This window comes from Lissotriton vulgaris, unplaced genomic scaffold (assembly GCF_964263255.1).
Source record: "Lissotriton vulgaris unplaced genomic scaffold, aLisVul1.2 SCAFFOLD_1444, whole genome shotgun sequence".
NCBI lineage: Eukaryota > Metazoa > Chordata > Amphibia > Caudata > Salamandridae > Lissotriton > Lissotriton vulgaris.
Genome location: NW_028246333.1, coordinates 594,302 through 618,929, shown reverse-complemented (window position 1 = coordinate 618,929; position 24,628 = coordinate 594,302). Strand labels below are relative to the sequence as shown.

Here is a 24,628-nt window from a genome sequence, read left to right as displayed (position 1 = left end):
TGAACTGTGTATTCCTGGGCACCGCACCACTCTAGGGCCAGGGTCTGGGACTCTGTACCCCTGGGCACAGCACCTCTATCTTACTGACAAGCTTTAAATCCGATCTATCCTCCACCTACAAACAGCAGGGGCGTGGATCTTGTGCTGTTCTTGCCAGGAGCTTCGCCTCTTCCTTGGTGCTGTATCGCGTCCCTGCGCGCAAACATCTTGTTACGCAACACGCACCAGTATTGTTATTGTTGCTTCTTATGTAATATTCTATTCCTTACGTAAACACCCCCGGGTAATGTATACGCTATCTAAACTGCATCAAAAGATAAATGACAGAAACAGGGAATTGCTGGCACCGAAATTGCACAATTCCAGAATTGTGCAAAGCCCTGAGTCAGAGGGCTGGCATGACAGCAGAGGGCCCTCCCAGAGCCTGCTGCCCATGAGTCAGGAGTCTCTGGGCTGGCCCCTATGGGGGTTCAGTGAGGGCCACTTCCTGGCCCCTGTGTATAAAGGGAGTCCCAGAGCCCAGAGCCGCATCCAGGACCGTCTGCAGCAGGAAGGCCCAGGTGAGTTCAAGCACAGCAGGGACCAATGAACGCTCTTTTAATTATTATTGGGAGTTTTCATATGACAGGGGCCCACGGAGTGCTTCCCCCAACACCTGCCATGTGGTGACTGCTTTGGGCTGAGGCCAGGCGCCTGCTGGGCTGCTGGGGGGTTTGTTGAAGCCTCAGGACCCGATTCACAGAACTAACTTAAGACTAAATCCCAAACTTACTACTTTTGGTATTCACAGAAGTTAGGATTTTGTCTTAAGTTTGTCTTAGACAGACTTAAGACAGACTTAAGTTAGGATTTTGAACTGCTAATTCCAATTATAAAGCAATGCCAGTTTTGATATATTCGTCTTTTTAATTCTAGACCTCTGGGTCTCTCAAAGTCTCTTAACACTCCATTTAGCATAATACAAATCCTTTAATAAATTCTTCCATCTCTTAATCTTAGGATTCGAAGCTCTCACCAGATGAGGTATTCCGTCCATTAAATAGAAGACCAGCATCAATTGATTTGGTATGCTCTACCCCTATTTGTGTGCTACTTTAATTACTCATGTTGTGACTCATAACCAGGAATTTAATTAAATTTAAGTAACCTTTGTGATATATATTGAATAGGTTGCCTGCCCCGCACCCTGTCCTGATGAAGACCCCACAGCAAGGGTACAACTAATTCCTGCAACAATTTGAGGGTCGAAACGTCGACAATTGTTCTCTGTCTATCAGCTTCACGCCAAAACTATAACATTAACGTATTATGTGGTGCATGACTCTGATCTAGTGATGCATTGAACCTATGGTCTTTTGTTTGTGTATATTCAAATTGACATACAAATGCGTCTACGTTATTTGGTTGATTTTATTGTCACGATTCCCTATCCACACTATCCTTACCTTATCACTTCCCCTTTTCCCCTGGGGCACCATACAACCTTTTGAATGTGTATTGCCAGATACAATATCTAACAAATATCTACATTGTGAATAAAAACAGTGTAGATTCTTTCATTGTGTTTCTAATTTTGATTACTTTGTGTTAATTGCTGATTCCACACTGGGACCCCGTCCTCTCAGTACTTCCATGACACCAGCAAAAATGTCAGTCCATCTTCACACAACCTTCATCTCTCGGAGGAGCTCTGCGATCCACCAGAGAATAGATCGAAAGACCCACTCTCCCCAATCAATCAATCAATCAGGGGTTTGTAAAGCGCACTACTCACCCGTAAGGGTCTCAAGGCGCTATCGAGTGGGCAGTAAGTGCAGCCCCGTTAGGGTTATCTAAAGAGCCAAGTCTTGAGGTCTTTCCTGAACTGGAGTAGAGTGGGGATTTGCCGGAGGGGGAGGGGGGAGGGGGCATTCCATGTCTTGGCTGCAAGGGAGGAGAAGGACCTTCTACCCCCTCTGGTCGTGTAGAGCGTGTGACCGTGGCGAGGGAGAGGTCAGCTGGTTGGAGGTTTCTCTTGGGGGCGTGGAAGGAGAGACGGTTGTTGAGGTATTGTGGTCCGATGTTGTGGAGGTCCTTGTACGCATGTGTGAGCAGTTTGAAAGTTATTCCTCTTTCGACGGGGGGCCAGTGCAGATCGCGGAGCGGAGGTGTTGAGTGATGTGGTTGTGGCCGGGGGTGTCAAGGATCAGTCTGGCTGCGGCGTTCTGGGTGGTCTGGAGCGTGCAGAGGAGTTTTTTGTTGATTCCGGCATATAGGGCGTTGCCGTAGCCCAGTCTGCTGGTGATGAGGGCGTGTGTGACTGTTTTTCGGGATACGAAGGGGATCTATCTGAACGCTTTTCTGAGTATAGGAAGGGTGTTGAAGCAGGCCGAGGATACGGCGTTGATCTGGCGGTTCATAGTGAGCGATGAGTGCAGTATGATGCCAAGGTTTGGTGCATGGCCTGTTTGGTGGGGGTGGTTCCTAGGGAGGGGGCCACCGGGTGTCATCCCATGCTGAGGGGGAGAGCCAAGGATGAGGAATTCTGTTTTCTCTGAAGTGAGTTTCAAGCAGCTGTTCTTCGTCCAGGTGACAACGGCTTTCATTCCTTCTTGGAGGTTGCGCCTGGTGATGTCAGGTTTCTTGGTGAGGGAGAGGATGAACTGGGTGTCGTTGGCGTGGGAGACAATGTTGGGCCTGCGGTTTCTGACGGTGGTTGCGAGGGGGGCCATGTAGGTGTTGAAGAGGGTGGGGCTGAGGGAGGATCCCAGGGGTACTCCACATCTGGTCTTCGTCGGTTCTGAGAGGTGGGCGGCAGTCTGACTCTCTGTGTTCTGCCTTTGAGGAATGAGCGTATCCAATCTAGGCACTTTCCTGGGATGCCGGCGTCATGGAGTCTGGTGGCCCAAGAGTCCACAGACCACACGAGAGCCAGCCACCCTTATCTACACTACACAGCTGTGCACCAATGATCAGGAAAGCTGGGCAGCTGTCATGCACCAAAGTCAAACCTCGGGCTGGTCTTACATGTCTGACCATCACACCTCAGGCTGGTCTGACGTGTCTGACCATCACACCTCAGGCTGGTCTGACGTGTCTGACCATCACACCTCAGGCTGGTCTGACGTGTCTGACCATCACACCTCAGGCTGGTCTGAAGTGTCTGACCATCACCTGCGTTCATAGCAGTTTCACCCGCCCTGGTGTCTTATCTCCCTCTTATGCCTTTGTGGTCTTGTGTCTTGCCTTGATTCCTTGGGCCCGATTCACAGAGGGACAAGGGTGTAGGCAGTCGTGGTCACAAGGGTGTAGGCAGTCATGGCAGAGTCTCCGTAATCGTGACGGAATCTCCTACTCGGGCAGAATATACCAAGTTTAGAGACTCCGCACTTGTAACTTTACTACATGTGAGTCCATTTGTGAATCAGGCCCCTTGTGTTTTATCCCCTCTTTGTTTTCTTGTGTTTCATTCATGCCTTGTGCTATAGCCATGGTTTGTGTTTTATCCCTGCCTTGTGCCCTTGTGTTTTATCTCTGCTTTACGTCCTTGTGTTTTATCCCTGTCTCCTGTTTTATCCCTGCCTTGTTCCCTTGTGTTCTCGTGTCTTAACCCTGCCTTGTGCCCAGCGTTTTTCATCCCTGCCATGTGACCTAGTGCCTTCTTCCTGCCTTTTGTTCCCTGCAGTGGGTTTTATGCTTGACTTGTTCCCTGGTGTTCTTGTTTTTTTCCCTGCCTTTGGTTCTTGTGTTTTATCCCTGTCTTCTGTTTGTATCCCTGCCTGTTCCCTTTACTTTCAGTGTCCTATCCCTGCCTTGTGTACTTGTGTTTTATCCATGCCTTGTTCCCTGGTGTTCTTGTTTTTTATCCCTACCTTTTGTTCTTGTGTTTTATTCCTGTCTTCTGTTTTTATTACTGCCCTGTTCCCTATTCTTCTTGTATCTTATCCCTGCCCCGGGTCCTTGTGTTTTATTCCTGCCTTCAGTTGTAATGTCCTGAAGTATGCACCCTTTAAGTTGCAGAGGGAGGGCCTTAACAGCGAGCAGTAGGCACGCAATCCAGTATTAGATGCCCTAGTGGGAGCTTTTCTTGTGTCTTGTTGGGAGGGCCGGGATGGAGGAGATGCATGCTTTGTATGAGCAGGAGGGTTATATTTTTGTATTTATTTTTTAAAGGTTTTATATAGCGCTGGCTAGACCCGGAGGTATTTGAGCGCTTTACATGAGCATCAGATCATAGTTACAGGTTACATCGTTACACAGGTTACACAGTTATAAGAGCATGGCAACATTGTTACTTGTAAGGTCAAGATAAACAATAAGCACAAATATGTAAGGGGAAAAGCAGGCAAGGGGAAAGATTCAGGGGAGGGGGGTAGGCGCTGGGGAAGTAGAAGGGGAGGGTGAAGAACACAGCATGGAAGGAGGAGAGGAAGGGCGACGGGGACACAAACCGGTAGACGAGTCAAAGCAACGTCCAAAGTCCAGTAAGCTGTGATCCCAGCGGAAGTGGTATCACTTCCCTATCTCTGTTGTGGGAGGCCCCCTTTACGCAGTGGACTCTCTCAGAGGGGTCTCTGAGACTCCAAGGCCTACATACTGGATTCTTCCCCAAAAAGGGGAGAGGGAGTGCTTTGGCAAGGGGTGCCATACCATACCTCAGCTGTGAGTGGCTCCCTTTGCGCAGTGGACTCTCTCGGCGGGTACGCTGAGACTCCAGAGTATAAATATTGGATTTTTCCCCAACAAGGGGAAAAGGAGTGCTTAGTCAAAGGGCACAAAGGACAGGGGGCTAGGGAGACTAGCAGGCAAGGCGAGAGATTCAGGGGAGAGTGAATAGGAGCTAGGGAGGTAGACAAAGGGAGAAAGAGTACTAAATGGGAACAGAATTAATGAATGAGTTATAATATAGCGCTGGCTAGACCCGAGGGAATCAGAGCGCTTTACATGAGGAACAATAATGTTGCAATTAACATCAGTTAAAAGTTGCATAAGTATCAAGAAAAGTATTTAAAGAACATAGGGGACCAGGTGAATGGAGCAAGGAAGGGTAAGGGGATAGGGTACAGGGGTAGGAGGAAGATAGGAGGTAGAGACGAGGGGAAAATCTGCCCAAGGTCCGGCTGGGTAGGTGACGGCAAGGAGGGGGAGTCCACAACCCATCTCCTCTTTAGCTATATGGTAGCTCCACCGGGCATCAGACAAATCGCTACGTCTCCATAGTCTGGGGTAAGTTCCGCAGGATCCAAGTTCTGATGTGTGGGCAGGTTAGGGGATAGGTTCAAGGTTTGGTCAATGTCCAATTGTTGTCCCAGAGAAGTAAAACAACGTGTAGGGGACCACTATCGAAGCCATCTTGGGGTCAGGCAGGGGACAGTACTGTACACTGGTACGTACACTGGTGGTCATCCTAAGGTCAGGCAGTTAAAGTCAATATCCAGGACAGTGGCCGCCAGAAAATAACAAATCCACCGTGCACACACTATCAAACACACAGACATGCACAAGCACACACCAATGTGAGCACACTGTCACACACAGACACACACATAGACCGAAACATCCAAGAACACAAGCACACATAAAATCCCATGCTCTAATACAAAAACACCCAAATACATGCACACGCAAACACCATCACATGCACAAGCAGACACAAATACACTCACTCTCATACACGCAGACATGCACAAACACACAAGCACACATACAGAAACAATCAAAAACACAAGCACACACACAATCACATGTTCCAGAACAAAAATACCTAAGAATGTACACACAAATACATGCACACACACACACCAACACATGCACAGACATGCACTAGCACACAACAAATGTGCGCACACACTCACATACGCAAACAGAGGGCGCACATACAGAAACATCCGCACGCACCCATTAAATCCCATGCTCTAATACAATAGCACTCAAATACATGCACACACCATCACACGCACAGACATAAGCACACGTACAGAAACATCTGTGTGCACAAACACAAGCACACATAGAATCATATGCTCCAATACAAAAACACCCAAATAGATGTCCACACCATCACACGCACAGACATGCACAAGCACACATAAATGTGAACATAATCTTTCATAAACGCACAGACGCACACAAAAAAGCACTCACATGACACATTTCTCCAGGACTGCCGCAGCATTGATGGCACACAAAGGCAGAGTCAGCGGTACCGATGTCCTGAGGGCGCCGCTATCTTAGGACCAAGCAGTCGGCCCACGCTTTAGCGCAGTCGAGTGTGTTCCTCATAAGAGAGCAATGGGTGCACACTGATGGTGCAGCAGGTGCAGTGGACCGGGCCCAAGTGCCTAGGTGCCCACGGAACCCTGATTATTGCTGCATTTCACAGTTCAAACAGGGGCCACGGGTCCCATTTCCTTCCTTGCACTAGAGTCTGTGACACACTCGCTATGCTACTGCACCTGTGGATCAGCCTAAGACCGCACCTGAATGGAATATATTAGGCGGGGCCTTCAATTGGGCTTAGAAGCTGTGACGACCCCCGCTGTCCACTTTGTCTCTGATCTTTGCTACACACCCACCACAACTCCATCCTGGGTCGGTGCACTTCTCGTTACACAACCAGAAATTCTAGAGCTCCCTCTAGAACACCATATTGATGCCCATTGTAGCATGGACACCTGTTCAACACAGCTGAGTGCAGCCTAGAACCCCTGAGCTCAAGCAATCCCCAAGCCTCAGCCTCCCAAGCAGCTCGGACAACAGGCACACGCCACCAAGCCCAACACAACTGACTGCAGCTGATATTTCTCAGGTTTTAGGGGGTTTGAGTAAAGTAAGCCGCTGCTACTTGATTAACAAATGGAGTGGTCCTGTCTATGTGTGAGAACAGCACCTGAGTGCGCGGACTGTTGTGCTTATCCCCGCCGTGTGTCTTCGTGGTCTTTAGTGAATCAACCTTTCCCTCCTCTCTTCAGTCTTTGTCAGTGCTGTGCCTCTCTCCTCTAACTGTACCCCTTCTGTTCCTGTCTCCCAGGGTGCTGCTGTGCTGTTTGTTCCTCAAAGAATCTTCCGGAAGTGGCGAGGATGCTCCGTGTGGCGGTGCTGCTCGCGACACTGTGCGCCCTCGCATACGGTGAGTTGTTGGAATAGGCGCTGAACGTAGAGGTGCTGGGGGTGCTGCGGCACCCCAAAATAACCAAGGAGAATGAGCAATAAAGATGCAGCTAATTTTTGCCTTTATCTTGTCGCGTCTGCTGTGCGTCCAGGACAGAGAGCAGATGTCAGACCTCTTCTGACAAATTGCTGCTCATTCTTTCAACATGGAGATTGGTGTTTGCTTTTCTTTCTATGACCACAAAGTGAGAGGGTTTAGTAAAGCTCCCGCCAAGTGAAAGCAAATATGTATGTCCCAGGGCGGGTACCTGGATGTGTTGGGATATATGGGGGGATGGCGGTCCCAAGGGCCATTATTGGCTCCAGGAGAGGAACCGAGTGGCCCCCCTTCTTTGAAATTACACTGGCGTGCCCCAGGGAGGTGACAGTCATTGGGCCGAAATCATCCATGGGGGGGGTGGCCAAATCCCCCCTCACAATATACATATATACATTTGCCCCCGGGACATGGCCCACCCGGGGACTGAAGTATAAACAAGTGCAGCAGACCACGTTTGTTTGTTTTTGCCTGAATTTATTAATCCCCTGCAATTTTCATGGTAAAATAAAAAAAAATGTTTTTGTGCTCTAGTGGGTCCCTGTTGGACCCCACCACCAGGCCTAGAGTGTCAGGGTGTTCCGATTCTGCCCCCTTCTCTTTTTTAAAACTTTTTCTGGGGGACTCGGCTCAGTCCAAGTCCCAAAATGGCTGCCACTTCCCGGTTGAAGTGTTGGCAGACAATAGGATCTCAGCGCGAGATCTGTCGGATCCACTGAGAATTCTTGTCCCTAGATATACAGATTTATTTTTCCTTCAATAACTCAAAAACTACTAGACGGATGTGTGCCAAATTACAAAAAAGCTCTTCTACACCAAGAGCAGGTTCTCTGCCAAATGTTGTGTAATTCCGGGGTTCGGGCTGTAAAAGTGCTCAAAATCCCTATAATAAATTGCATGGGGAAAACACATTTTGGGACTGCCCTCTTTTTTATGGCCCAAGCTTGATGAATCACCCCAAAACATTCCAGGCAGCAGCTGAAGTGAATGGCAAACTACTTTGAAAATGTTGTGAAGATTCGTCAAACTGCACCAAAGTTATTACAAAACAAATAATGATTTTCCTATAGAAACTTGGGGGCAGATTTACAATAAGTGGCGCATCCCTGCATATCAGCAGGGATGCGCCACTTATTGTGCGCCATTCCTCTGCCACCATGGATGCGCCGCATTTACAATGCGGCGCACCATGGGGCAAAAACGGCACAGATGCGTCACGCATCTGTGCCGTAAAGGCGGTGCATTGCTGGAGTTGCGTCGCAAGCGCCACACAGCTCCAGCAATGCTCTGGGGGGCCCGATTCTTACAATGCTGCGTCAATACTTACGCCTGCTTCAAGCAGCATTGGCCCCAAAGTGACTGAGTGAAATCTTGTAGATTTCACTCAGCCCTTTTAGGAGGCGTTCCTGCGCCGGAACGCCCCCTCCTGCGCCGGAACCCCGCCCCCTGCGCAGGAACGCCTCCTTCTGGCATAGGGCTTTACAACGTGACGCATCTCCCAGATGCGTCACGTTGTAAATACCCCGCACCATGGTGCATCTTTTGGGCCACTGCTGCTTCACAAAAGTGATGCAACGGTGGCGTAAAAGAAGCGCAAGGCGCTTGTAAATCTGTCCCATGGTCCTAACTATAACCACCTACCCGTGACCAAAAGTAGGTAATATACATATGTACATATGCATAATGCATATGTAAATATGTGTGTGTGTATATATATATATATATATATCTTCAGTGAAGTAAAAAAAAGGTTACAGGGACGTCATAGTTAGGTTCAGATTTTGCACACACATAACCAAAGAATTCCAGCAGTTATATTTATAGTTATCTCAAGTAACAATAAATCATGCCCTCAGGTAGCTACATCTAGCGCCCCCACCATGCAGTTTCCTCATCAATAATTTCAATTCAAATGTTGCAGTGATACTATCAATGATGTCACAGAAGGTCTCATGAGTGATATAATATGTAGGGTAATTAGCAGTGCAAGGTGTGGGCGTGAGTTATAGTTAATCATAACTGCTGAGTGTGTAAATTCTTTACATAACAATAACGTCCCTGTAACCTTTGTTTTTTAGTGAATTTCTAATGTGTTTTTAACTCTATTTCCTAGGTATACTGTCACTATAAACTTTGGTTTTTTCAATTAATTAACTATGGGCCGAAAATTCGTTCCGCTCGCGGAAATTGTTTCCAGGAAGCACTTACAGGGTTACAGCAGGTGCCCAAGTTGAAGCTAATTTCTTTGTAATCATTTACAAAATGGTTACAAAGAAATTAACTTCAACTTGGGCACCTGCTGTAACGCTGTAAGTCCTTCCTGAGCGGCACCTCGTTTCCTACTTGCAACTATTCTCTGACCCTGCTCTGACCCTCGAAGCAGGGTCAGAGAATAGTTACAAGTATGGCACAAGGCTCCTGTCACAAAAATTAAACCTCAACAGGAAGCCCTTACAGATAAATAAAGCAGGTGCCCGAGTTGAAGCTCAAATTCAGTAACGTTTTAATCAGCCCAAAACATTAGTGAGCACGGTCGAGGCTGGGCAAGTGTGCTTTAACCCCCATCCCTGCAGTCGGAAATTAGCTGTAATACTCGAGGGGGGTCTTTGCATCCCTGAGTTTCTCGAGCGCGATCCCCTTGTAGTTCCTGTGGCCAGGAGGCTGCTTTCTACTCACCTGCTGCCCTGTTCGCTCTCTGACCCTTTACACAAGAGGCATGTGCACACGCATAGAAGCCCCGCACCACACACTAGCAATATCAAATGTTTTTCCCGCCCTTTCCCAACTATGATGGACAGCTCACTCAAGGGACCTCGGCGCCTTTTGGCGCTGTGGCAAAGTTACATTTTCACAAGAACAAGGGAACCCAAAAGGTATATCATAGGGACCTTGGGCAGTATCAATTTACAAAAGACAATGGCCCCTATATGTGGACAGGATAGCAAAAAATAATAATCATACACCTAATAAGTAGTATGTTTCTTTGTCCAGCCGGACAAGAATTTTGTTTTAAATGATCAAGTTCATAGAGAGAGTTTTAAGACCAAGATAACAAGTGGGCACAGCCGTGACCCACAACATTTAAGACAAAACAACAAAGAAACGGCCAAAAAGGCAAAGCGAAAATCTGTCTGTATACTATTGTTCAGTGCTACAGACTCAATCTCTTAAACATAACCATACCATTGCATCAAACAATATAGCATTCATCATATTGCATATGGGGTTTTTTGTCGACGACGTTTCGATGCCTTTTTAAATTATGACATCATCATCAGGACAAGAATTATCAGCATTATTGTTTTGTTCAACAATTATTAACACAATGCCTATTATCGCATTAATGTCTCGCTGGTTGCCTCTTTCTGGGTTACTGATGAGAAACCGCGGGGCTATTGGCATTCTTTCAAAACAATTCCGGGGCTTCCATCAGGATTGTATGGAATCACCAGGAGTGGAGCGCGATGGCTCTATTTGTATTGGCAGGAGCACTGTGGCTAATACGGCAGTCCGATGGGAGTGAACGCTCTCCACTCCTGGCGATTCCACCTCCTTGACTTCACTGACCAAACAAAGTGCATTGTTTCCCGGTTTATATATCTTCTGAAGTCTTTATAAAGTCTCTGTTAGAGAGAATCCAGCTTCTTTGCAAAGAAGTGTTAAGTCTCTATAAATGTTTCCCTATACTCAAAGTTAGCTCTTTGCCGGGAGATTCCACAACTCAAAGAAACAGTCAATGGGAATATTCCTCCAAACCACCTCATGGGAGATGTATTTTCTAATCTGTGACTCTACGTAGGGTAAAGAGTTTATTGTTTGTAGAAACAGATAAAATGGTCCTGTTCGAAGTCTGTTTTGTGCCCAAAAACTGTAAAATCTGCCTATTAAGTATGAGGATGAAGCACACTTGACATGTGATGCAACCTCTTCCTCTCTCTCTCTTGAACAGGGTGCCCCAACATCATCTCGCGCTCAGGGTGGGGAGCCCGCAAGGGTAACTGCCTCACAGCCATGAAGACCCCTGTCCCATATGTTGTCATTCATCACACGGCCGGAGCTGCTTGCAACAGCAAAGCCAAGTGTGTGGCACAGGTGAAGGCGGTGCAGAACTTGCACATCAACAATAACAAATGGTGTGACATCGGCTACAGGTGAGACGTCATGGAAGGTGTCATGGGTGGGCTGCACAGGACAACCCTGTCAGGTCGACCAGCACGCCCTTTGGTATGTTCTTTTTCACTTTGGTTTATGGTTTCGTAGCAGCGGGTCCATTAATAGGTTGAGTGCTATTGAATACATATTAACAATACAAAACGCCTGTGCGGTCAGTCAGAGCCAATACTGCCCTCTCTTGGAATTACTCAAAGACAACAGGCTTGGCTCCAAGTTCAAAGATGAAGGCCTGAAAGAAGAGCTTCTGGTGCCATCCCCTTGGAAGAAAACACCACATTGGTCCTAACTTTAGCCCGAGCAACAAGCCATCCTTACTATCATCCATCCAGAACTTCACGGTCTGCTGATGCACTGCTGACACTAGGGCCTAAGACGATGCGAAAGAAATGGCGAGGTACCTCCTTCGTTGTGCTAGAGGCCGCTAGCTGGAATGCTCTTCCCTGTACTTCCGTGCCACTAAGGATGCAAGCTCTTTAGAGTGTAGCCTGAAAACCTGGCTTTTTAACAATGCCTTTGGAGTATCTTACACCTCTGTCCATACTTGTCCTTCTCCCCATTCATCACATGCGATGCCTCTAGAATGGTACAGTGTGATGATGCTCTGTGGGTTATTGGGTGTCTCTAAAGAAAGGCTCAGTTGAGATGGGCTGAGCTGCCTGCTGGCTGCTCCTGGTGGGGCTTGAACTTTATTACTTCTGGACTCAACTACTTATCTTCAATAAACCAACCTGGAATACCTCAACGTGTCCGGCTTCATTACTACATTTTTAGGGAGTATGGACAGAGGTGTAAGATACTACAGAATTTTAGATTATATCCCCTTACAGCAAGAGTAGTGGTTACATACCCTGTATCGCTGGGACACTCTTGGAGTAACCGCGTATTTTATAAGTCCCTTTGATTTAATTTCACTAGTACAGAGGAAGGCTGAGCCCAGAAGCAGAACCTTCGGCATCTCCCATGGAGGGTCAGCAAGCATAACCCAGAACAGAGAAAAATACTTTGGGGCATATTAGCAAGGACCTCGTTAACATTATCGTCCATTTTAACAGCAGGAAACGGCCGCTAAAACGGCGATAATGGGCCTGCTAATATGCGTTATAGAATTCCAATAGAAGCCCAGGTTAGATAAGCAAGAGATCTAACCTGGGCTTCTATTGGAATTCTATAACGCATATAAGCAAGCCCATCCTCGCCGTTTTAGCGGCCGTTTCCTGGCGCTAAAACGGCGATTATTTTAACAAGGTTCTTGCTAATATGCCCCTTTGTTCTGCTGCAGCCTGAAGAGAGGAATTGGTAAACTGCCTCGCAAGCAGAGAATCCACCTCACTTCTGCGCTGTATAGACCTCCAGTGTGTTTCTGTGAAGACCCTGCTCCGACTCAGATACTTACTGGTAATCTTCATCACTCCGAGTCATAGTCTTCCTCGTCCCAGTCCTAACAGAGGAGAAGCTTTAGTCTCAGGCGGGACGAGGGCAACGGCTGCCTCCTAATCCTCAGCAGAGGAGATAGATAACATGTCCAAAATGGAAGAATAAATGATCCCAAGTGATCTTGGCCAAAACCTTAATGCAACGGCGGCCGCTAAAGCCAGCCTCGGCCCGTGCAGGTAAGCGCGGTGGGGCATCATCGTCCGTCGCAATCCCCCCCACCAGGCCCCACAACTCTTACCTGCAGGGCTGCGACTGGCTAGAGATGGCCTTTCTTAATGCACATTGTAAAATACACTCAAACACAATAAATAAACAACAAAATAACAACAAATAACATGAGTCAGGGTGAATCTCTAGTAGACAGAAAACAAAAAAAATGAAAACACTCTTGTGGTCGCCCCACCTACTCCGGGCAAGTGTCACTTTGTTTGTGTGGTGACCATATTACCTTGGACATAAGTATATTTTGAACCTGTGTGGGTAAATTCTGTGGCTGAGACAAAAACAAAAAAGGATTAGGGTGAGGAATACACAAGAGGTAGATAATCAGAGACTGCCAAGACCGCAGGTCAGTGTCTGATGCCCAGCCCAAGCTGCTGGCATCCTTAAGTGACACTCAGTGAGAAAAATAAGAGAAGACACTGTCAAGGAAGCCGGTCACTCACGGCCTCTATCTCTGATAGGCTCTGTCCAATGTAAGTGTGCATCAGTGGCAGCATAGGACAGTGCATGAGGGCATCGAGCCACACGCCAAAGCTGCTGACCTCTCACAGTGGTACCAACCTGGGCATAAAAACCCATGACCCTCCTGCGCGGCACACACATCCTCTGTCCTGCCTTTAACCCCTGCAGGTGGTGCCAACCATGCTTGAAAACCTATCAGCTGCAGTGTGCCACGCACATCCCCTGTGCTGTCTTTAGCCCCTGCGGATGGTGCCAACCATGCTTAAAAACTCATAGCCCTCCTGTGTGGCACACACATCCTCTCTCCCGTCTTTAGCCTCTCCGGGTGGTGCCAACCTGTGCATGAAAACCCATGAATCCCCATGTGCCACTTCCCCTGTCATGCCTTTATCCCCTGCAGGTGGTGCCTACGGTGCTTGAAGGCCCACAAGCCTGATATCTGGACCCTGTCTGGAAAGTGGAGCCATCCAAGATTCCGGAGTCCTACGACCCAACTCTTCTCCCGGAACCAAATGTACAAACACCCAAACTAGAACAAGGAGGGCCCATAATACACCATGATGAGGCCTGCAATAGTGGCCAATCACACTCTGTCCCAGGGAGAAGAAGGAGGTTGCTGCACATGGCAGCCGGTGCCAGCATGTTGAGATCAGAATTACAGCCTTGTATGCTTCATCGCATAACGAAAACTGAGTAAGCAGCACAATGACAGCGTCTGCCTGTTCAACCATACTTCGGCTATTCAACAGAGCAGTACGATCCCTACTGGCAGCCTCTGCCTGAGGGGCTAGAGGGAGCTTGATAGCCAAGAGCGCAGTACGAGCCCTACTGACAGCTTCTACCTGATGGACGAGAGAGAGCTTCGGCTATTCAATAGCGCAGTACGAACCCTACTGACAGCTTCCACCTGATGGACGAGAGGGAGCTTTGGCTATTTAAGAGCGCAGTACGAACCCTACTGACAGCTTCCACCTGATGGAGTAGAGGGAGCTTCGGCTATTCAAGAGCGCAGTACGAGCCCTACTGACAGCTTCTGCCTGATGGACGAGAGAGAGCTTCGGCTATTCAATAGCGCAGTACGAACCCTACTGACAGCTTCCACCTGATGGACGAGAGGGAGCTTTGGCTATTCAAGAGCGCAGTACGAACCCTACTGACAGCTTCTACCTGATGGACTAGAGGGAGCTTTGGCTATTCAAGAGCGCAGTACGAACCCTACTGACAGCCTCTGCCTGATGGACGAGAGGGAGCTTGATAGCCAAGAGCGCAGTACGAGCCCTACTGACAGCTTCTACCTGATGGACGAGAGAGAGCTTCGGCTATTCAATAGCGCAGTACGAACCCTACTGACAGCTTCCACCTGATGGACGAGAGGGAGCTTTGGCTATTTAAGAGCGCAGTACGAACCCTACTGCCAGCTTCCACCTGATGGAGTAGAGGGAGCTTCGGCTATTCAAGAGCGCAGTACGAGCCCTACTGACAGCTTCTGCCTGATGGACGAGAGAGAGCTTCGGCTATTCAATAGCGCAGTACGAACCCTACTGACAGCTTCCACCTGATGGACGAGAGGGAGCTTTGGCTATTCAAGAGCGCAGTACGAACCCTACTGACAGCTTCTACCTGATGGACTAGAGGGAGCTTTGGCTATTCAAGAGCGCAGTACGAACCCTACTGAAAGCCTCTGCCTGATAGACGAGAGGGAGCTTGATAGCCAAGAGCGCAGTACGAGCCCTACTGACAGCTTCTGCCTGATGGACGAGAGGGAGCTTCGGCTATTCAAGGGCGCAGTACGAACCCTACTGACAGCTTCTACCTGATGGACGAAAGCGAGCTTTGGCTATTCAAGAGCGCAGTACCAACCATACTGACAGCTTCTACCTGATGGACTAGAGGGAGCTTTGGCTATTCAAGAGCGCAGTACGAACCCTACTGACAGCTTCTGCCTGATGGATGAGAGGGAGCTTTGGCTATTCAAGAGCGCAGTACGAATCCTACTGACAGCCTCTGCCTGATGGACGAGAGGGAGCTTTGGCTATTCAAGAAAGCAGTACGAACCCTACTGACAGCTTCTACCTGATGGACCAGAGGGAGCTTCGGATAGCCAAGAGTGCAGTACGAACCCTACTGACAGCTTCTACCTGATGGAATATAGGGAGCTTCGCTATTCAAGAGCGCAGTACGAACCCTACTAACAGCCTCTGTCTGATGGACTAGAGGGAGCTTCGGCTATTCAAGAGTGCAGTGCGAACCCTACTGACAGTTTCTGCCTGATGGATTAGAGGGAGCTTCGGCTATTCAAGAGCGCAGTATGAACCCTACTGACAGCCTCTGTCTGATGTACTAGAGGGAGCTTCGGCTATTCAAGAGCGCAGTACGAACCCTACTGACAGCTTCTGCCTGATGGACTAGAGGGAGCTTCGGCTATCCAAGAGCGCAGGAAGAACCCTACTGACAGCCTCTGTCTGATGGACTAGAGGGAGCTTCGGCTATTCAAGAACGCAGTACGAACCCTACTGACAGCCTCTGTCTGATGGACTAGAGGGAGCTTCGGCTATTCAAGAGCGCAGTACGAACCCTACTGACAGCCTCTGCCTGATGGACTAGAGGGAGCTTCTGCTATCCAAGAGCGCAGGACGAACCCTACTGACAGCCTCTGCCTGATGGACTAGAGGGAGCTTCGGCTATTCAAGAGCGCAGTACGAACCCTACTGACAGCCTCTGCCTGATGGACTAGAGGGAGCTTCGGCTATCCATGAGCGCAGGACGAACCCTACTGACAGCCTCTGCCTGATGGACTATAGGGAGTTTCGGCTATTCAAGAGCGCAGTATGAACCCTACTGACAGCCTCTGCCTGATGGGCTAGAGGGAGCTTCGGCTATTCAAGAGCGCAGTACGAACCCTACTGACAGCTTCTACCTGATGGACTAGAAGGAGCTTCGGCTATTCAAGAGCGCAGTATGAACCCTACTGACTGCCTCTGCCTGATGGACGAGAGGGAGCTTTGGCTATTCAAGAGCGCAATATGAACCCTACTGACAGCTTCTACCTGATGGACGAGAGAGAGCTTCGGCTATTCAATAGCGCAGTACGAACCCTACTGACAGCTTCCACCTGATGGACGAGAGGGAGCTTTGGCTATTCAAGAGCGCAGTACGAACCCTACTGACAGCTTCTACCTGATGGACTAGAGGGAGCTTTGGCTATTCAAGAGCGCAGTACGAACCCTACTGAAAGCCTCTGCCTGATAGACGAGAGGGAGCTTGATAGCCAAGAGCGCAGTACGAGCCCTACTGACAGCTTCTGCCTGATGGACGAGAGGGAGCTTCGGCTATTCAAGGGCGCAGTACAAACCCTACTGACAGCTTCCACCTGATGGACGAGAGGGAGCTTTGGCTATTCAAGAGCGCAGTACGAACCCTACTGACAGCTTCTACCTGATGGACTAGAGGGAGCTTTGGCTATTCAAGAGCGCAGTACGAACCCTACTGACAGCCTCTGCCTGATGGACGAGAGGGAGCTTGATAGCCAAGAGCGCAGTACGAGCCCTACTGACAGCTTCTGCCTGATGGACTAGAGGGAGCTTTGGATATTCAAGAGCGCAGTACGAACCCTACTGACAGCTTCTACCTGATGGACGAAAGCGAGCTTTGGCTATTCAAGAGCGCAGTACCAACCATACTGACAGCTTCTACCTGATGGACTAGAGGGAGCTTTGGCTATTCAAGAGCGCAGTACGAACCCTACTGACAGCTTCTGCCTGATGGATGAGAGGGAGCTTTGGCTATTCAAGAGCGCAGTACGAATCCTACTGACAGCCTCTGCCTGATGGACGAGAGGGAGCTTTGGCTATTCAAGAAAGCAGTACGAACCCTACTGACAGCTTCTACCTGATGGACCAGAGGGAGCTTCGGATAGCCAAGAGTGCAGTACGAACCCTACTGACAGCTTCTACCTGATGGAATATAGGGAGCTTCGCTATTCAAGAGCGCAGTACGAACCCTACTAACAGCCTCTGTCTGATGGACTAGAGGGAGCTTCGGCTATTCAAGAGTGCAGTGCGAACCCTACTGACAGTTTCTGCCTGATGGATTAGAGGGAGCTTCGGCTATTCAAGAGCGCAGTATGAACCCTACTGACAGCCTCTGTCTGATGTACTAGAGGGAGCTTCGGCTATTCAAGAGCGCAGTACGAACCCTACTGACAGCTTCTGCCTGATGGACTAGAGGGAGCTTCGGCTATCCAAGAGCGCAGGAAGAACCCTACTGACAGCCTCTGTCTGATGGACTAGAGGGAGCTTCGGCTATTCAAGAACGCAGTACGAACCCTACTGACAGCCTCTGTCTGATGGACTAGAGGGAGCTTCGGCTATTCAAGAGCGCAGTACGAACCCTACTGACAGCCTCTGCCTGATGGACTAGAGGGAGCTTCTGCTATCCAAGAGCGCAGGACGAACCCTACTGACAGCCTCTGCCTGATGGACTAGAGGGAGCTTCGGCTATCCAAGAGCGCAGGACGAACCCTACTGACAGCCTCTGCCTGATGGACTAGAGGGAGCTTCGGCTATTCAAGAGCGCAGTACGAACCCTACTGACAGCCTCTGCCTGATGGACTAGAGGGAGCTTCGGCTATCCATGAGCGCAAGACGAACCCTACTGACTGCCTCTGCCTGATGGACTATAGGGAGTTTCGGCTATTCAAGAGCGCAGTATGAACCCTACTGACAGCCTCTGCCTGATGGGCTAGAGGGAGCTTCGGCTATTCAAGAGCGCAGTACGAACCCTACTGACAGCTTCTACCTGATGGACTAGAAGGAGCTTCGGCTATTCAAGAGCGCAGTATGAACCCTACTGACTGCCTCTGCCTGATGGACGAGAGGGAGCTTTGGCTATTCAAGAGCGCAATATGAACCCTACTGACAGCTTCTACCTGATGGACTAGAGGGAGCCTTGGCTATTCAAGAGCGCAGTACGAACCCTACTGACAGCTTCTACCTGATGGACCAGAGGGAGCTTCGGATAGCCAAGAGTGCAATACGAACCCTACTGACAGCTTCTACCTGATGGAGTAGAGGGAGCTTCGGCTATTCAAGAGCGCAGTACGAGCCCTACTGACAGCTTCTGCCTGATGGACTAGAGGGAGCTTCGGCTATTCAAGAGCGCAGTTCGAACCCTACTGACAGCTTCTACCTGATGGACGAGAGGGAGCTTTGGCTATTCAAGAACGCAGTACGAACCCTACTGACAGCTTCTACCTGATGGACTAGAGGGAGCTTCGGCTATCCAAGAGCGCAGTACGAACCCTACTGACAGCCTCTGTCTGATGGACTAGAGGGAGCTTCGGCTATTCAAGAGCGCAGTACGAACCCTACTGACAGCTTCTACCTGATGGACTAGAGGGAGCTTCGGCTATTCAAGAACGCACTAAGAAACCTACTGACAGCCTCTGCCTGATGGACGAGAGGGAGCTTCGGATAGCCAAGAGCGCCGTACGAACCCTACTGAAAGCTTATACCTGATGGACTAGAGGGAGCTTCGGATAGCCAAGAGTGCAGTACGAACCCTACTGACAGCCTCTGTCTGATGGACTAGAGGGAGCTTCGGATAGCCAAGAGCGCAGTACGAACCCTACTGACAGCTTCTGCCTGGTAGACTAGAGGGAGCTTCGGCTATTCAAGAGCGCAGTACGAACCCTACTGACAGCTTCTGCCTGATGGACTAGAGGGAAAGCTTTGTCTCGTGAAGAAATAATGCCAGAGGCCTGTTAGATCAGGCACTGAAGTTTTGCTATTAAGTTAACATTCAAAGTTGTATCCCTTGGAAAGAATCTGGGACAGTATTGATTAAAACGATGAGAATAATTAAATATTTGCTCAGAATGGTTTATTTGGCAGAAACCTAGATGTAATAAGCATATTAACTTAACTTGAAAAACATAATATTTTTCCTAAAACAAATAATGTAATAGATTTTTCGTAAAGAAGATGAAGTGATTGGACATCATATCTAGTGTGTGTGATACATGTGAACTGGACTGCAGGTTCACAGCACCCTCCAAGAGCAGCGGCTGGCTGTTAAAACTCACTGTGCCCTGGGAGGCGGAGTTACAAGGAAATCCTTCAGGGAGCTGCAGCTGCAGTAACATCTGGAGTCTGTGGTTCCAGGGAGAGCTGCAGTAATTGTCAAAGGGATTGACCAACGTCTATTGCGTTCCACAGCCCCTGGTGAACTGATGTGAAACCGACTGGACTTTAACACAGCCCCTGCCCCCTCTCCACACAACTAACCTCAACTGGAGATGCAAGATGGGCTCTCATTTCTTTCCCTACTGAGGGTGCACAGCAGCTCATGCGCAGCGGATCGTGCACTGTGGCTCATGCACTGTGCCTCATGTGCAGCGGCTAGTGCTCAGTGGCTCATGTACAGAAGCTCATGCACTGCAGCTCATGCGCAGCGGCTCATTTACTGCAGATCATGCGCAGCGGCTCATCCACTCAGTCATGTGCAGCAGCTCATTCACTGCAGCTCATGCGCAGCGGCTCATTCACTGCAGATCATGCGCAGCGACTCATCCACTCAGTCATGTGCAGCGGCTCATGCACTGCAGCTCATGCGCAGAGGCTCATGCATTGCAGCTCATGCGCAGCGACTCATGCACTGCAGCTCATGCTCAGCGGCTTATGCACTGAGTCATGCGCAGCAGCTTATGCACTGCAGCTCATGCGCAGCAGCTCATGCACAGCGGCTCGTGCACAGTGGCTCATGTACAGCAGATCATGCTCAGCGGCTCATGCACTGCAGCTCATGCGCAAGAGCTCATGCACTGCAGCTGATGTGCAGCAGCTCATGCACTGCAGCTCATGTACAGAAGCTCATGCACTGCAGCTCATGCGCAGCGGTTAATGCACTGCAGCTCATGCGCAGCGGCTCATGCACTGCAGCTCATGCGCAAGAGCTCATGCACTGCAGCTGATGCGCAGCAGCTGATGCACTGCAGCTCATGCTCAGCGGCTCATGCACTGCAGCTCATGAGCAGCAGCTCATTCACTGTGACTCATGCACAGTGGCTCATGTACAGAAGCTCATGCACTGCAGCTCCTGTGCAGCGGCTCATGCACTGCAGCTCATGCGCAGCGGCTCATTCACTGCAGCTCATGCGCAGCGGCTCATGCACTGCAGCTCATGCACAGCGGCTCATGCACTGCAGCTCATGCTCAGCGGCTTATGCACTGAGCCATGTGCAGCGGCTCATGCACTGCAGCTAATGCGCAGCAGCTCATTCACTGCGACTTGTGCACAGTGGCTCATGTACAGTGGCTCATGCACTGCAGCTCATGCGTAGCGGCTCATGCACTGCAGCTCATGCGCAGCGGCTCATGCACTGCAGCTCATGAACAGCGGCTCATGCACTGCAGCTCATACGCAGCGGCTCATGCCATGCAGCTCATGCGCAGCAGCTCATGCACTGCAGCTCATGCGCAGCAGCTCATGCCCTGCGACTCATGCACAGTGGCTCATGTACAGCGGCTCATGCACTGCAGCTCATGCGCAGCGCCTCATGCACTGCAGCTCATACGCAGCAGCTCATGCACTGCAGCTCATGCGCAGCAGCTCATGCACTGCAGCTCATGCGCGGCGGCACATGCACAGTGGCTCATGTACAGGAGCTCATGCAATGCAGCTCATGTGCAGCAGCTCATACGCAGCGGCTCATGCACTGAACCTCATGTGCAGCAGCTCATGCACTGCAGCTCAAGTGCAGCAGCTCATGCACTGCAACTCATGCACAGTGGCTCATGTACAGCGGCTCATGCACTGCAGCTCATGCTCGGTGGCATGTGCACAGTGGCTCATGTACAGAAGCTCGTGCACTGCAGCTCATGTGCAGTGGCTCATGCACTGCAGGTCATGCACTGCAGCTCATGTACTGCAGCTCATACACTGCAGCTCATGCGCAGCGGCTCATGAACTGCAGCTCATGCACTGCAGCTCATGCGCAGCAGCTCATGCACTGCGACTTGTGCACAGAGGCTCATGTAAAGCGGCTCATGCACTGCAGCTCATGCACTGCGACTTGTGCACAGAGGCTCATGTACAGCGGCTCATGCACTGCAGCTCATGCACTGCAACTTGTGCACAGAGGCTCATGTACAGTGGCTCATGCACAGAGGCTCTTGCGCAGCAGCTCATGCACTGCGGCTTCTGCACCACTCCCACATTCTTTTTGGGAATACTTCTCCCTCCAATCATCTCTGAGATCTGAGCCCCCGGCACCTTTTCCACCAGGAAGCCGCAGAGTGTCGGGCTTCTAGTGAAGCTGTGGGCTTCACGAGAGACTCTGTGGCAAAGGGGTGTCTCATAGCAACAGTTTGATGCCTGTTGGTAGCAGTGCCTTCCCCTCTGCTGTGGCTACTAATCTTCCACCCTTAATAGAAGGTGTTGCTTAAACTATTTATTTTATATAACTGTTCTGTCCTCACCCTCCCTCACACTGTACTGCATAAGCATCAATAGCCAGGGGTCATTTTTTTTCTGTCCTCGCGGTTTTTAATGTTTCTTCTCAACTTACAGCTTCCTGGTTGGCGAAGACGGCAACGTGTATGAAGGCCGCGGCTGGAACAAAGTTGGGGCTCATGCCCCCTCCATGAACTCAAGGTCCATCGGCATCAGCGTCCTGGGGAACTTCATGAGTAAGTGGCACCTTGGCACTCACTAGTCAAGGGGTTAAGTTAAGGTGGGGTGTTACAGCAAACTACCCGTAAAAGCAGACATCGTCTGTGCACGGTATGTATCGACCCAGGCACCCTGAAATACACCAGGGCGCTGCACCCACCAGGCAGAACAGGTAATGTAATGTAAGGGGCATTTATAAAGTGCTCGGTTACTCCGGGGAGTGTCCTGGCGCGATGCATCCGAGGTGTGAGGCTAACTGAGGGACCTCTCTGTTAGGTATTACTATTGGGGTGCACCTCCACTGTTGAAGGTCTGACTCCTGCACCAGAGGCAGCCGAAGGAGCCATGGGCCCATGTACCAAGGGGTTTTGCATTCGCAAAGAGGCTGGTTCTCCGTTGATTATTGCCTGGCTTCTGTCTCCTGATACAGAGCGAGGCAGGACAGGCAGCCTGGGACAGACATACCAGACTTAAATACATCGATTTGTTTAGAGTTACGATTGTATCTTCATATAAATTGATCGATTTCATATTTGTACAGGAATGTGAAGGAATATCAGGGGGCGCAGCCCCAGAGCCCCAATGAAGAATCCGCCCCTGCTCTGATAAGCCTAACTGCTCGTCCGCACTACCACAAACGAGAGCGTTAGTATGATCTGCTCTTGCCCCTGTGCACCACTTGGGGATCCGCTGCAGTCTCGACACAGTGCACTTCGTTTTAATGCACTATATAGGAGACAGCTTCCTAAAGCCGTATACTTACAAGACACTACAAAGCAGGATTTCAAACTCAAGTGCAGACTTTAGTCTTTAACTTTTTAAATATCGTTATACACTAATTTTGATGACAAAAATATCATTTTTTAACATATATATATAAATATATATATATATATATATACATACATATATATATATATATATATATATATATATATATATATATATATATATATATATATATATATATACACTTAAAATTAACGAACACTAAATATATATTAAATAATATTCATATATATCTAAATGTGTATCTTCATTTAAACATATAATAAATATAATTTAAAACTATTATTTAAAAAGTCATTTTTATTTATATTAATAATTTGCTAATTTCTTGTAAACTTTAAAAATACAACATTATATTATAAGTAAATATCTGTTTATGTATATATATATATATATATATATATATATATATATATACACGGACACACACTATAAATTAAAAACAGTAACAAATAAGCTGGAAATATTTTTTAAAACAAACAAATTTAACTACATCTACAAAAGTAAACCAAATAAAAAATTACAGTCTAACACCTTAGCTGCGGCGCAAATATCCCTCCCCAGTGCTGCGCTGTCCATTGGAACTAGTGCTGAATGGACGTCCAATGGTCGTGCGCAGCACTGGGGAGGTAGCGCTCGTGACGACCGTTGGCCGTCAGCAGCGCTTAAGAGGTTAATAAAAATGAGTTAAATATTACAAACATTACTAATTAAAAATGATATCATTTTAAATACACACAAACATCATAATAATATGAATATAAACAATATAAACAAAACTATAAAATTGTGGGAATAATACATACACTATTCCCACTCCTATCTCTACAACAGTACGGAAAGCATTGGACTCAGTTGAGGTAAATATTACTACTCCCATTGCAGTCAGTGAAACAGTAGGGAAAGCATTGGACTCAGGAGGGGTACTATTTACTATTCCCACTCCAGTCTGTGCAACAGTAGAGAAAGTGGTGGATAGCGGAGGGGTAAAAATTACTATTCCCACTCCAGAGAATGCAGCAGTAGGGAAAGCGTTGGATAGCATAGGGGTAAAAATGACTATTCCCACTCCAGTGAGTGCAACAGTAGAGAAAGCATTGGATTGTGGAGAGGTAAAATGTACTATTCCCACTCCAGTCTGTGCAACAATAGAGAGGTAGTAGTTAACTTCAATCAAATTAAATATTTTAACAACTACATTATATAACAAGAAATAGATATATTAAAATATAAATATTTAAAAAACATGTTAATAATGTGTATTACAAGGTTCATTAAATATTTTATGTTACATAATTAAAATGTCACACTATGGGCCTCATTAGGATGGCGGGCGGGCACCCTATCGGAAAACGGGACCGCCCGCCTTAAGGACGGGGGTCCCGGGGGTGCCATTAGGATGTGCCCGCCACAGTGGCGGGCACATCCTGTATTCTCAGCATTGTGGCGGGCGGTGCTCTCTGCACCGCCCGCCACAATGCTGACAATACATCACAGCATTTTCATTTGCAAAGCGCCAGGCACCGTGCGCTTTGGAAATGAAAATGAAGGAGGATACCGCAGGTACCCCCCCCCCCGTGTGCACCCCCCCACTCACCTTCACTCTGGGAACCCGCAGGGGGCCCCCGGAGTGAAGACCGCCTGCCTTTCCGTGGCGGCATTGCCGCCACAGAAAGGCATTGCACTCTTGCC

General features: G+C 48.8%; 1 protein-coding gene and 1 non-coding gene across 5 annotated transcripts in view; one reads left to right on the top strand and one right to left on the bottom strand.

The window, feature by feature from the left end:
* The first annotated feature begins 494 nt into the window (after positions 1-494).
* The window catches only part of LOC147665982 (peptidoglycan recognition protein 1-like), a 29,208-nt gene continuing 5,074 nt past the window's right edge, over positions 495-24,628 (top strand). The window contains exons 1-5 of one of the 4 annotated variants that reach the window (XM_086949359.1): positions 506-560; positions 1,000-1,065; positions 7,010-7,108; positions 11,136-11,337; positions 22,046-22,168. In XM_086949359.1, the coding sequence (XP_086805485.1) occupies positions 7,060-7,108; positions 11,136-11,337; positions 22,046-22,168 (374 nt within the window). In that variant the 5' untranslated portion in view covers positions 506-560; positions 1,000-1,065; positions 7,010-7,059. Of the gene's footprint in view, positions 561-999; positions 1,066-7,009; positions 7,109-11,135; positions 11,338-22,045; positions 22,169-24,628 lie in introns of those variants that run through there. The other 3 variants (XM_086949356.1, XM_086949358.1, XM_086949357.1) reach the window with 3 other exon arrangements.
* Positions 6,472-6,759, bottom strand: LOC147665983 (signal recognition particle RNA). Its single transcript, XR_015304943.1, has one exon.